Source organism: Sceloporus occidentalis, unplaced genomic scaffold, assembly GCF_023333645.1.
Source record: "Sceloporus occidentalis isolate IW3139 unplaced genomic scaffold, rSceOcc1.0.p SCAF_9, whole genome shotgun sequence".
NCBI classification, from domain to species: domain Eukaryota; kingdom Metazoa; phylum Chordata; class Lepidosauria; order Squamata; family Phrynosomatidae; genus Sceloporus; species Sceloporus occidentalis.
This window is the reverse complement of record NW_028316989.1, coordinates 47,369,024-47,383,456: the sequence shown is the minus strand read 5'-3', so window position 1 is coordinate 47,383,456 and position 14,433 is coordinate 47,369,024. Positions and strand designations below refer to the sequence as shown.

Here is a 14,433-nt window from a genome sequence, read left to right as displayed (position 1 = left end):
GCTGCTGCATCTGCAGAGCAGAAATAATGCAGTTTGACACCGCTTCAACTGCCATATGCCATATCTCAATGCTATGGAATTCTGGGATCTGTAGTGTTGCGAGATATTTAGTCTTCTCCATCAGAGAGCTCTGGTTCCACAACAAACTACAAAACTCAGGATTCCATAAAAGCTAAAGTGTTGTCAAATGGCATTATTTCTGCTGTGCGGGCGCAGCTTGAGTTCAAAGTGCAAAAGCAGTTTGCACTCAATTAATTTGTTTTTATCTCTGCTGGGGAAAATAGAGACACTGCTGTGGAACGTATGGTTGGTACTTAACTGCAAAGGCATAAGGCAGGCTACATAAAGATGGAGTTGCAGAGGCAAGAAAGCTCAAAGTGCTGTTTTAGCAAGACACTGTACTCTCACCTTTACTATTGCTTGGCGAAGGCTACTAGAGGATTTAGGAGAGTTGTGTGATGCATATCTGTGTTCCTGTAATTTCCTGTATGGAGTTCCAGTAAACAAACTGCATTCTGGCAACAAGGGTCCGCTGTAATGCAAAGCCGGCCGAACCATCCTTTTCTTGGTTATTGCAGTAACATTCAGTGATTTCATCTGTTTTTGCTTTTTTGGACTCTGCAAACATCCATTGCACAGTGATTATTTTTGTGACAACTTTGCAAACAATTTTCTCTTTCTTCTGGCTCATCTCACAGCAGAGTTGGGATGGTTTAAAGCAGGGGTAGCCCTGAGCTGTGTCTTGTCTCTTTCCCAAATGCAAACCTGGACCAAGGAAAGGGAGACAGTTAACATCATACTAACAGTTAACATCATATGCAGAGAGATCTTGTAGCACCTTTGAGCCTATCTGAAAGAAAGAAATTGGCAGCATGAGCTTTCGTAGACTTCAGTCTACTTCCTCAGGTGCATTTGGTGGAGTGGAAATCATACTAACTCATAACTAGTAGTGGCTGGTGGCACCCATGTCAATAGGACATTAAATCCACTTAGGCTCTAAGTCAGAACTTTAATAAACATAACAAGTGCAGCTCTTGCAAAACTGTAAATATATGGACCTTAGAAGCATAGAATCATCTAATCCTGGAGCTGGAAAAATCTCCAAAGGCTATCTAGTCCAACCCCATTCTTCCTTGCAGGAGGACACCATTAAAGCCCTCCAAACAGATGTCTATCCAGTATCAAAGAAGGCAACTCCACCAGTCTCCAAAGCAGCGTCTTCCACCGTCAAACAGCACTTATGGTGAGGAAGTTTTTCCTAATGTTTAGGTGGAATCTCTCTTCCTACAGCTTGGATCCATTGCTCCATGGAGCAGCAGAAACTCCATCCTCAATATGACATCTGTTCAGATGTTTAAGCAGGGCTATCATGTCGCCTCTTAACCTCCTCTTCCCCAAGCTAAACAAACCCAGCTCCATGAGTCGCTTTTCACAGGGCATTGCTTCCAGATCTTTTGCCGCTGAATAGCTCTCTTAAAGTCTGGAATAAAACCCATTGCTTAGTGCCTCTGTCTGCCTCTATAGATTTTGTCTTGACTCATATGGAAGGGGCACCATTTCCTCTTATGCCTTGGGCATCCAAGTGTCTTGGGGCATCCGTGATGCTTACAGTAGTTTCCAGCCAGTATCTGCGTTCAGCAACTGACAGACGCTGCAAATCCCAGCAGTTCAGAAACAGGCCATCCAACTAACAGGGCACTGTATCCAGCGCATGTACATTCTCTCATTATGTTCTTCCTTCTCTCTTTTAGGGCATTGCCTTTTGCCTTGCTGGCTGCGTTACCCTTTTCCTGACAGTACAGAAAACTTTATTCAGTTCGCGCTCGCTCCTTTCCAAGGGAGTTCGAAGAGCTCTGGTTTCCTTGCTGCCAGAGCAGGTTTTCCATCTGTGTGGCTCGATGCCACCGCTTCTTGCAAGCGCTCCGCACAGAACTATATAAGAAGAGACCCCAGCAGTTTGGAAACATTCAGAACGGATGCCATTTGGACAAGAGTTTGGGGGAAGACGCAAAGGACAGAAGGGTTAGGTAAGCCTCCATTTTCATTACTCTTAACATTCACCGCTTCCTAGAGCATGACCAAATGGAGCTTCATCATCATCAACTCATTTTTAAACAGAAAGCTTTAAACGCATGAGGATGCCGCTTAGATGAGATGTACCTATATGTAATAGCCACTGGTATATGCAACATACATATCAAGAAACTAGGGGTTGGAAGGAAGAACCTGAAGTTACTTTGCTACTCGCTTGGTTGGTATTGCTTGACTGCAACTCCCATCAGCCCCATCCAGCAATGGGGGCAGATGATGGGAACTGCAGTCTAGCAGCATTGGGAGGGCCACAAGTTGCCTAGCCTGGGTTCAGATGGTCCTATAATTTTACAATATTGAAATGTTTTGTTGAGGGGTAAGAGATGTATATGGTTTTATATCCTAAATAAATAAATTATATAGAAATGATGGAACCATTGTGTAGTTTTCTGTGAGTTGGGTATCAAGGCACAAACTGATGCTTTTAGGTGGTCAATAGCTGCTAAAAGATGGACAATATTTTTCCTCCTATTATCCTAAAATGATGGGATCTTCAAGAGAGATCTATCATAAATGGTGCAATGAATGAGAAGGCATTACCATCCAGAACGGCACAGATCTTTCTAATATGTCCACACCATCAAGTCAGCATTGGCTAAATAATTCCCCAGTTTTCTCCACTTAAAACACACATCATTCATGCCATGCCCCAAACTCAAAGAACAAGGATTTGTTTTCCAAAATACTGATATCAAGTGGTAAATGTTGTGAGAGATTTAGGTTGCATTTATTTCGATGGGAGAAATTGAAGGGTGTCATGCTGATTTTGTCACAGGATTCACTGGCCGCATCCCCACTTACAAATAAATCACTTTGTGAACCAATTCGATGGATCAGTTTGGCAGCGGAGTGTGGTTCACAATACATTCGCCCTGATTGCATTTTCTTGCTGCAAAATAAAATAAAATAACCCACTTGTGGTTCACATTGAAGAATGAATCAATTCAAAATGGACCCACTCCAGCCGGCCAAAGGGCACATTTAAATCAATTCTGATCCGCATCTGGTTCACACTTGCTCAGAATTGATTTATCCAAAAAGACACTGAAAAAACCAGCGTCAAAAAGACATGGGTTAAATGGGTCTAGCGCACGGCCCCACTCTCCAAATCATTTCAGCGATTCGGTTCAAGTGTGAACCAGGGTCATTTTAACCGTTTCAAACCGATTTGCGATCCGGTTTAAAAGGTAGTGGGAATGAGGCCACTGATGATTTCCCTTTCCATTGATCCATTCTAATGGATTTTATAAACCAAGGTGGGGAAATCTTCTCAAGAAAAGAAAAAGGAAACAGCCACTTTTCCAGTTGGTCTCCCCCCCCCCTTCTTATCTAATTGCAAACACTATTGCAAAAAAGAAAGCAAAAAGGCTCTTTATTCATTTTATGTTTCTCAGCATCTGTTCCAGAAAACGTCCAGTTTTGCTAAGGAGGAAGGATTAAGTTACAGACTAGAAAGAAGATGGTCAAGCTCAAGTCTTTTTGCCATTCTTAGGTCCTCTCAAGCATAGTCTGGAGGCGTTTCATCCTTCTCCAAAGGGGCCTCCGAAACCATCGCAGGGAAGTTCTCATCTGCAGAACAGATTTAGGGGTGATGCTTAAGCGGATAGGCAGACACAATGCCAGAGAATGCAGCCTCCGCTCTATGCTTCATCCCAACGGTTGTTCTCCTTGTGGAGCAATGCCAGGATTTGGGGAAAAACAGCTTCCCAATAAAACAGAGCAGGTCTGGACAGTCGGCTTCCTTGCTCTCTGGCTTGACTCTTCTTTGGCCAAGAAGCCTTGTAAAGTAAACCTTCCCTGGCTCTGACATCCAGTTCACTCAAGAAAACAGAGAGAGCATGGGTACTTTTATTTCCCCATTGGGGATCCAGCCCAGATGGGTGGAAACGTTTTTCTTTCCTTTCTTTTTTTCCTTCCCAGGCTATTTATGGAACAAGAAAGGCTGAAAAGACCCTAAATCCAGAGGTGAAGAGAGACAGAGACAGAGGAAACATTTGGATGCATTTTCATCTGACTAGAGGCTTTCCTGCGCCGGAGAAAAGAATGAGTTCGATACAACGATGGTGTTTGGCTGCCTTGCTTCTTCTCGAAGTGCCATGCATTTTTGGTGAGCATCCCTAATAGTGGCTATTTATGCATTCCAAAATGGGAAAGGGCACGTCAGTGATGTTGGTAATGATGGATGGTAAAGATGGATGAAGATGGAGGCCAACTATAAGCAAAGTATAGCTTATAGGTGCCATGTGGTCCCCAGTGCCATTTGGAGACCCCTAAAAGCTCCCCCACAAAACATACACACTTAGATCCTAGAATCCCAGAGTTAGACAAGACCCCAAGGGCCAAGCAGTCCAATCCCAGTTGGACACATGTGTTACAACAGTTTCACACCACTTTAATAATAATAATAATAATAATATATTCCTATCCCGCCTCTCCGATAAGATTTCAGGGTTGCATCCTATGGAATCCCGGGGTTCAACTAGAGCATTCTGGTTGAGAGTCTTAAATTCCCCTCCCTAAACTACAAATCCCAGGATTCCATAGGATGCAGCCTTGGTTGTAAAAGCAGAATCATAAAAGATGGAATCGTGAAAGATTCCCATTGTTCCTGCCCCACTCTGAAGCATTTAGACTGCTGCCGCGCTGCAGAATGAATGCAGTTTGACACAGCTTTAACTGTCATGGCTCCCGTCCTATGGAATCCTGGGATTTGTAGCTTGTTGTGGCACCAGAGCTCTCTGATGGAGAAGGTGGAAGTGTTCACCAAACTACAAAGCCAGGATATTCCATAGCATTGGGCCATGGCTGTAAAAGTGGTGCCAAACTGCATTGATTCTGCACTGTAGAAGGGTGCAATGAATCCGCATTGAGTTTTATTCCAGACCCGAATAGGGCTATCCATGGTGCTGAACCTCCAATAGGATTGCACGTGCCTATGCCCAAATGGCATGGAAGCCACTGGTCTTCATGTTTTCAACTTCTTCCCATCAGCTTGGCCAGACAGCTGCTGTTTGGAAAGCCTCCATGGAAACAGGATTTGACAGAGCGCAGACACAAATCCTTTTGTTTCAGATTCCCAAAGCCAGCTGCTCTGCTACCCTCCAGGCTGCGTTGGCTGCCATGAAATTAACAAAATTGTTTTTCAGTTTAAACACATTTCACACATAAACACGCTACTCCCTCGTTGGCCACTGAAAACAACAGCCATGAAACTTTACCCTAGAACCATTTATTACATTGGAATCGATGCACACTAGCTTTCCCTATCCCTCTCTGGTTCCTTTCCCATCGCTGCCGTGAGCAGACAGGTTTGTGATGAGACTCAGGGTGCATCTAAACTGTAGAAACAATGCAGCTTGACACTCGTTTAACTGCCATGGCTCCATCCTACAGAATCCTAGGATTTGCAGTTTGGTGATGCATCAGCCCTCTTTGGCGGAGACGGCTTCACAAACTGGTAAAACTACACGTCCCAGGATTCCATAGGACGGAGCTACAGCACTTAAAGCGATGTCAAAGTGCATTATTTCTACAGTGTAGATGCACCCCTAGTCTGGTACCTGTTTTGTATTGGCCTTTCCTAAGAGAGATGGGAAGAGGTCAGCAGGACAATAATATGTTTAACAGAATGAATGTAAACAGAAGAGAGATGCAAGCAAAACAAGAGTATTCTAGAACAAACTAATCCCATCGTGGTGGTAAGATTGGCAGGAATTTTGCCAAGATCCTGGTACAGAAGGCTGCTTTATGTGGTTTCAGATTTTCCATTGCTTTGATTACAAGGGCTAAAAAATATCCTCTGAATGGCACAGGGCTCTCCTATAAAGCTATGTCCCGTTGCTGGAGGCAAAAAGGCCAGTCTGTCCAGTTACACCATCAGACCCCTCCAGAACGCCAAACAGGGGCTGCATCAACTGTTTTTCTTGCCTACCTTCTGGAATTTTTAATTTTTCCTTTCCTTTCATAAACTGCCTTCCTTTGAAGTTTGATTTAAAATGACATAACGTCTTGTCTTAAGGATGTGAGAAGCACTATAACATCCGGCTCCTTTGACCGTTTGCCAGATTCTTGCAGGCTTCCACCCATTTTGCTTTTGCACACACCCCAAGTTTGCATGCAGAAATCTCACGCAACTGATGTGGTTAAAACCAACAGTGGCACAAACAAAGAGTTTTTTCTCAATAGGGTAGCAGATGAATTTCTGGGGGGGACTCATTTTTAGGGGGCCCATGTTTCCAACCATATCTAGGAATGTTCATGCGGCATCCTTCCTCCATCCATACACACACACCTTTTACTTCTCTGCACAACTTCTGGCCTCAGGACAGCAGTCATTTTTCCCCTGTGAAATGCCAAGAGGGTATGTCACCGTGTGTAATAGATGATGCCATTATTATCACTTGAATATGTTATTTTCTCCGGTTAATTTAATCCTGCTTTTTCGGCTTCTTTCCTCCCAAAGGTGAGCCAGTCCTAAAGCAATCCGTCCGTAGGATCCAACCTGGAGAGAAACCTTATGGTCTTTCAGTCAAACGTGGTTCAGACAGTAAGTCATTTTCCATCATGAGCTGTTTATATATAGCAACATAATATATGACAGATCCAGCCATGTCCTTCTTCCGTAATGGAAACCATTGCCACTGCCTAACAGATTTTGGTTGTTGCCAGAACTGATGCAACCTTGCTGTTTCGGCTGCAATGCTGAAAAGCAAGCATGGAAATGCAGCTTATGTCTCTATCTTGAACATAGCACAGAGCTATCCCTCCCATGAGACAGAGTGCATACCCTGCAATATTTCACAGACGAAAACCATTTGTAGCTGAACGACATCAGGCTAGGCAAAAGAGGACAACAACGAGAAACAAAACACAAAAGTCTTAAGCAAGCTGTCCTGTAGGCTATAATTCAGAGGAAAGAACAGGTAGAGCCACCTCTTCATACTCCTGGCCTAGGAAAACCCTATGAAATTCATGGAGTCACCGTAGGTTAACAGGTCACCATAAGTTAATAGGAGTCCTGGTGGCACAGTGATTCAATGCCAGTACTGCAGCCATTCACAGCCACAAGGTTGTGAGTAGGGGCTCCAGGGTCGACTCAGCCTTGCATCCTTCTGAGGTTGCTAAAATGTATACCCAGCTTGTTGGGGGTAATTAGTTTATACATTGTGGGAACAGACAATAGGACCTTTTTAGTGGCTGCACCTAGGGTCTGAAACTCCATCCTTAAGGTGGGCAGAATACCCCATTCCTTGCAGTCTTGCAGGGTGTAAGTCAGTGGTTCCCAAACTTTGGTCCTCCAGATGTTTTGGGCTTCAGCTCCCAGAATTCCTGACTGTTGGCCAAGCTGGCTGGGGCTTCTGGATGTTGAAGTCCAAAATCCCCAGAGGACCAAAGTTGGGGAATCCCTGGTGTAAATAAAGTCCATCATCATCATCATCATCATCATCATCATCATCATCATCATCATCATCATCATATCATTGATGTAAAGGGTACCTGGCATTCAAGAGAAATGTCAACACTCCTGCGTCCTTCTTTCTTCTTCAGGCCATGGAACATGGACCACATGGTTCAACATTGACCACCCTGGAGGCAACGGGGATTATGAGCGCATGGGCGCCATCCGCTTCTACTACCGGGAGAGGGTCTGTCTGAAGCCCACCCGCATCGAAGCCCGAACGACTGACTGGACCCCTGCCTCCAACACCGGCCAGGTGGTCCACTATGATGCCCAAGAGGGATTCTGGTGTCTGAATAAGGAGCAGCCAGAAGGGCAAATGTGCTTGAATTACGCAGTGCGTTTCCTATGTCCTGTAGGTAAGGATCTAGGGTTTTCCTGTAGAGCCTTTAAGCAGCATACTTTGTACAAAGAAGAGCAAAGAGAGCATAGTTTTATTTATGAACGGGGTATTCAGATATATAGGGGCCAGAGGCCAATTTTCCATGCTCAGGGCCATACATACACATCCCTGACAGTGCTGCCAATTACCTCTATCTTCATTGGAGTCTTTCCCAAAATGGTGGCAAGAAGTAATGTCTCATTGTTTTCTGTCACTATTTTGAGAAGGACTCCAATGACAACAGAGATACTTGGGGCTTCTGGTGGGCTTTCTATGTGGGACTGGAGGTATTTTCCAAATGTTATGGGCTCTCCATGTAGTTTTTGGTCAAAAAACACTAGAAAATTGTGCCGGTTTTTTTTTTTTTTTGAAAAAAGAAGGGGTTGGTCATCCTTGGGGGAATGGTGGCTGGGATTCAAGATCTACAAAAGTGGGTTCCAGGGGCCATAGGATAGGCCTCCATCCCAAGAGATCCTCTGTATGAAGGGCTGTCAGAACAGAGCTTTCAGTCCTGTAATACGTGTGCACAATGTTGCTTCCAGGTTCCTTGCCACAGGACTCAAAAACACTATGGTCTTCGTGGTCAAAGTGGAGCGAATGCTCTGCAAAGTGTGACCAAACTGGTATCCAGACTCGGACGAGGACCTGCTTGGCGGAAAGTCTCCGGGACCCACGCTGCGAAGAAGTCAGCGAAGAAGGAAGGCGATGCTTGGGACCCCCTTGCTCAGGTGTTGTGTAGGACTTTAGGCTGTAATAGCAAACGTAAGAGCCGTAGCAAACTCTTCTTCACCAACTCTCGGCTTCGTGTCCTTTTTGTGCATTTCCCATCATGCATGAAACTGTTTTCACACAAATAGGCTGCTTTCATATGCTCAAGTGGGTTTCTTAGGCTAGGCCACAGGGATAGTCCTACCCTTTTTAGACAAAAAGGATACAGGGTAATGGCTTTCTGGTTAGCAGGACAGCCAAAAAGATGGGCAGAACTAACTCTTTGGGTTTGGTCCCCCCCCGACGAGGTTTGCAAGCCCCAAAACTTCTGGAGGGCATTAGCTTAGGGATGAACGGTCTAAAAACATTGCAACTATAATTTTGCCAGTTTGTTCTCACTGTTAGTTTTAATAGTATTTAAATGGATTTGGATTGATACTGTATTTCTATTAAGACTTCATTTTTAATCTGTGTTATTGTTAAGTGCCACTTTTGGCAGAAAGGCAATGTATAAATTGGACAGACCAGCAGAGAGGATAGATAGATGGATAGACGGGTAGATGGATGGATGGATGGATGGATGGAAGGAAGGAAGGAAGGAAGGAAGGAAGGAAGGAAGGATAGATAGATAATGAAAGAGGGATGGATGGATGGAAGGATAGAGGGAGGGAGTTTTCTCTAAATTTTATCAATTACAGGTGGAAATCATGCAGCCATCCAGATGTTTTGGACTGCAGTTCTCAGCAGTACTGAGCCACATAGGCAATGGTCAGGAATGCTGGGACTTGCAATCCAGCATCTGGAGGACCCCATGATTCCCACTCCTATTCTAAATCCAGCTGCTAGATCTGTACATCAATTGCTGAAAGTGACACCAGCCCTTATGTAAATCCTATTGATCCAATAGGTCCACTATACTTGGTAGTAGAAATTTGATTTAGGCCAAAGGGGAAAAAATGCCCGACAAGATCACTAATATAGATGTTAGCATGGCATGGTATTACTTTCTTTGTCTCCCTCCCCCCCAACAACACATCTTGTCAGTTTCAGAGAAAAACAAGTGAATATATATATTCATGAGCTCTTTTCCTCCATGCCCCAGTTTGCAACCTGACTTGCTCTATGGGCCGTGTGAATGCAGAGTGCGACGCTTGCATGTGCGAGGATCACTTACTCCGTGGCAAGGTCTCCCTTCAAGATGGTGCCCCTGCGGTCGGTGCTGCCATCTCCTTGCAAGCCAAGGTGACAAAGTTGTTAACGGTAACAGATGACGACGGAGCCTTTCAAGTTCCTGGCGTCTGTCCTGATGGAAAAACCATTTTGGAGGTTAAAAAGCCAAAATACACAACGGCTTTGCTCACTGTGCCTGCGAATTCTGGAAATGCCTCGTTGGTCCACGTCCATTTGAAAAGATCAGGTAAAGAGTGATTCAGAAGAGAGGATGGGTGCCAAATGGGCCCTTGAGGCCATTGTGATGAGATCCATAAATGGCATGACTCATAGTCCTCCATATAAATCTTGTGCAGTTAAATGGGTTGAATCCCATTTTGGGAGAAAGGCAGGATAAAAATAAATGAGCTGCTAATTTCTGTGGTCAACCTGCTGGATAAAGTTGTGCCTTCAAGGCTTCCCAGTCCCCAGAATATTCTCATGAGATTCTTTTCTCAAGATGATAGAAATCCAAACATAATTTAGATATGCCAAATCTCAGAATCTGGCCCTTCTTATCTCATCTTCAGGGGAAGAATCTCAGGGTAAGAGTATGGATTGATAGAAATTAAACACAAGAGATATTAAATTAACGCTGAAGTTCTCTCTCCCCAACCTTCAGAAAAGCCGTACATGATGACCCATCCAGAAAGCAAAGCAAGAAGAGAAGGGCAAAGTGTTTCCTTCTGTTGCAATGCTGTTGGAGACCCGGCACCTGATCAATATTTTTGGTAAGATATTGATAAGAGATTAGAAAATAAGTGTACTGTTTGCCACTTAAAAAGGCAGGAAAATCAAAGTACACGATACTGTTACTAGTTTGGCTCCAAAACAGGTGCATTGAGGGAAGCCGTGATTACACTTAAAATACATTAAAGTATCCATTATGTAGGCTTTGATATAAAAATAACATCTAAAAGGGATACATTAAAGGGTCCATCGAAGCCCCTTTAAAAAGTTTTTCAAATAGTTTTTGAGGCTGTTTTTGTGTCCCTCTTCTGCCTCAGATTTCCTCTGCCAATTCTTTGTTTTGGCAAAAGAAAAAAGCGTTTATGGTCTCTCTCCAAGCTTTGGTTCTGATCTGTGACCTTTTCCTTTCTCCAATTCCAACAGGTTCCACAATGAAACCCTCCTGGATCCAAGGTTGTACAAATACAAGAACATCCTGGTGCTAAAGAACTTGAAGATGGACCATGCTGGGCTGTATTCTTGCAAGACCAGCAATGAAGCAGGGACTGTGAAGTCGCAAGTTGCCACGCTTTCCATCATAGGTAAGACACTCTGGGAAAGAGGGTCAGGGAGCAGGATTTGGAAGGAAGACTAACTACAGAGCTTCCCAATTCATTTCTGTTGAGCTTCAAAGTAAAACGAATGGTCTTAGTAGGCAGAACTTGTATGTATAATTAGAGCACACAGCTGTTGTTGTTGCTGTTGTTGTTGTGTGCCTTCAAGTCATTTCTGACTTATGCCAACACTAAGGCAAACCTATCATGGGGTTTTCTGGGGCTGAGAGGGTGTGAATTTCCCAAGGTGGGTTTCCATGTGTTTCCAAAGTGACTTTCCATGGTCGAACGAAGAACTCCATTCTTCAGAGTCTTTGTCCTATGCTCAAACCACCGCGCAACCTGTACTGGCCCTAAAATAGCCAACAGTGACCACAGTTGCCCAAAAGAGTAATCCACCCAGCCATCAAAATGGCTAAAATTGACCCCAGCATGCCTCACAAAGTCTGGACATTCTTAGTCAATTTTACCAAGGAACATAACATACCGGATTCTAATAATAAATTAGCTTGTCTTGCTGCATAATATGAACAGTTCATCTTATGTCCCTTAAATGAATGATTGTCCAATACTAATGCCAAAAACCTTTCTCAATAGAAAAAAATGAAGCTCCCTGCAACCCACAGCCGGAGAGCTACCTCATCCGACTGCCCCATGACTGTTTCCAGAACTCAACCCGCTCCTTCTTCTATGATGTTGGGAGGTGTCCTCCTAAGACATGCGCCGGGATGTCTGACAAAGGTCTCAGTTGCAAGGACACCGTCGCTTACTGCTGTGGGGTCACCAAAATGGAGACGCGGGAACTGGCCTGCGCTGGGTATACCCTTCCCATCAAAGCGACTGTGGAGTGTGGCTGTCAGAAGTGCACTGAGGCCAAAGTTGTGGTTCGAGGAAGGGCAGTGGCTTCGGACACAGAAGAGCCCATGAGGTTTGGTCACATATACTTGGGGAACAACCGGGTGAGCATGACAGGTTATAAGGGGACCTTCTCAGTCCAGGTGCCACCAAACACAGACAGACTAGTGCTCACTTTTGTAGATCGCTTGAACAAATTTGTGAACACAACCAAAGTGCTGCCTTTCAACAAGGATGGCGGAGCCGTCTTCCACGAGGTCAAGATGTTACGGAAGAAACCGCCTGTCACACTAGAATCCAATGAGACCAGCACAATCTCCTTAGGGGACATGGAGGGAGAGGATCCAATAGCTGAACTGGAAATCCCTCCCAATACATTTTACAGACAGAACGGAGAACCCTACATAGGGAAAGTCAAAGCAAGTGTGACTTTCCTGGATCCAAGAAACGTCTCCAGTGCAGCCATGGCGCAAAGTGACCTGAATTTTGTGAATGATGAGGGTGACATGCTCCCACTGCGGACGTACGGTATGTTTTCTATGGACTTCACTGACGAAACGGCCACAGAGTCCCTCAATGCAGGAAAAGTAAAAGTCCACCTGGACTCTGCCCAAGTCCAGATGCCGGGACACCTGAAAGGCATGAAGCTTTGGTCTCTAAATCCCCAGACTGGCTTATGGGAGGAAGAAGGGGACTTCCAACACGACCGGAGCAGGCGCAGCAAACGGGAGGAACGGACTTTCCTGGTGGGCAACATGGAGATAAGAGAAAGGAGGCTTTTCAACCTGGATGTGCCAGAGAGCAGGCGGTGTTACATCAAGGTGCGTACTTATAGGAGCGAGAGGTACCTGCCAAGTGAGCAAGTTGCAGGGGTGGTGGTTTCGGTCATCAATTTGGAACCAACTGCTGGATATTCTTCCAATCCTAGAGCTTGGGGTCGCTTTGACAGCGGAGTCACCAGCTCCAACGGGGCTTGCGTACCAGCCTTCTGCGATGCCCAAAACCCAGACGCCTACAGTGCTTATGTCATGGCAAGTCTCGGGGGAGAAGAACTCGAGGCTGTCGCTTCATCTCCAAGGCTGAATCCTTTTGCCGTTGGAGTCCCACAGCCCTACCTCAGCAAACTCAGGTATCAGCGGACGGATCATTTCGATCGTAATGTGAAGAAAACCGCTTTCAGGATCAGTGTGGCCAAGCCCACCCCGAATGCCGCTGAAGAAAGCAACGGACCCATTTACCCGTATGAAAAACTCCAGGAATGTGAAGCATCTCCCTACACTGCTGCTCACTTCAGGTTTTATAGGGTAGAAGGAGACCGCTATGACTACAACACTGTTCCTTTCAACGAAGATGACCCCGTCAACTGGACAGAAGACTACCTGGCCTGGTGGCCCAGGCCCATGGAATTTCGGGCGTGTTACGTGAAGGTGAAAATAAATGGGCCTCTGGAGGTCAACATAAGGTCCCGCAACATGGGTGGCACACACCCAAGGACCGTTGGCAAGCTCTACGGCATCAGAGACGTGCGGAGCATCCGTGACCTAGACTACCCCAACCTTTCAGCTGCATGCCTGGAATTCAAGTGCAGCGGCATGTTGTATGACCAGGAACGCATCGACCGGACCTTGGTAAAAATTATCCCACAGGGAAACTGCTACAGAGATAGCGTCAACAGCATGTTGCACGAATACTTAGTCAACCACCTTCCAGTTGCAGTTAATAATGACTCAAGCCAGTATACCATGTTGGCTCCCCTTGACCCGCTGGGCCACAACTATGGCATCTACACCGTTACGGACCAGGATCCAAGGACAGCCAAGGAAATCGCTCTGGGCAGATGTTTTGATGGAACGTCCGACAGCTCCTCAAGGATAATGAAGAGCAACGTTGGCGTGGCGCTCACTTTTAGCTGCCAAGAAAGTGATGCACAGCGGCAAAACCTGTTCCAAGCTCTGCGAAACGTGCCCAGCCGGTATCCAGTAAGCCCTCTAAGAGAGCGAATAGGTGTACGAAGGCCAAGCCAAAGCCGTGGGGGCCTGATCCGGGGGAAGAGCAACTCTTTGGTTAGAATTCCACAAAAAGCCCAATAAACTCCTATCTGTCATTTCCCACTTCTCCATCTTGGAGTTTTGTGAGGATCCCAAACTCCTTGCAAATGCATGCACACTTGTGCTGACAGTGGTGGCCAGTCCCTTCCATGACTGCATCCACACTGTAGAAATAATGCAGTTTGGCACTACATAACTATTAGCTTGCCTTTCTGCAAATACTGTAAAAAGTTAGCATAAAGAATAGTTAATGGATATGCAGTATAAAGGAATGTACATAAAATCTTTTTTTTTAGTGGTAAGATCAGCTTTGCCAGCCCAGTTAGCAAACAGTAACCAATAAAAAGCAAAGGAAGTGATATTTCACATTGAATTTAACTGTAAGATTTGCACCTGAAA

The 14,433-nt window shown here is 45.2% G+C and overlaps 1 protein-coding gene across 2 annotated transcripts in view; it reads left to right on the top strand.

Annotated features, from left to right (window-relative positions):
• CILP (cartilage intermediate layer protein) overlaps nucleotides 1-14,433 on the top strand; it is a 25,473-nt gene extending 11,040 nt beyond the window's left edge. For both annotated transcript variants that reach the window (XM_089539236.1, XM_089539235.1), the window contains exons 3-12: nucleotides 1,140-1,243; nucleotides 1,752-2,027; nucleotides 4,012-4,198; nucleotides 6,554-6,637; nucleotides 7,639-7,908; nucleotides 8,474-8,659; nucleotides 9,742-10,056; nucleotides 10,471-10,579; nucleotides 10,962-11,119; nucleotides 11,729-14,433. In XM_089539236.1, coding sequence (XP_089395362.1) covers nucleotides 4,090-4,198; nucleotides 6,554-6,637; nucleotides 7,639-7,908; nucleotides 8,474-8,659; nucleotides 9,742-10,056; nucleotides 10,471-10,579; nucleotides 10,962-11,119; nucleotides 11,729-14,076 — 3,579 coding nt within the window. In that variant the 5' untranslated portion in view covers nucleotides 1,140-1,243; nucleotides 1,752-2,027; nucleotides 4,012-4,089 and the 3' untranslated portion in view covers nucleotides 14,077-14,433. The remainder of the gene's footprint in view (nucleotides 1-1,139; nucleotides 1,244-1,751; nucleotides 2,028-4,011; nucleotides 4,199-6,553; nucleotides 6,638-7,638; nucleotides 7,909-8,473; nucleotides 8,660-9,741; nucleotides 10,057-10,470; nucleotides 10,580-10,961; nucleotides 11,120-11,728) is intronic.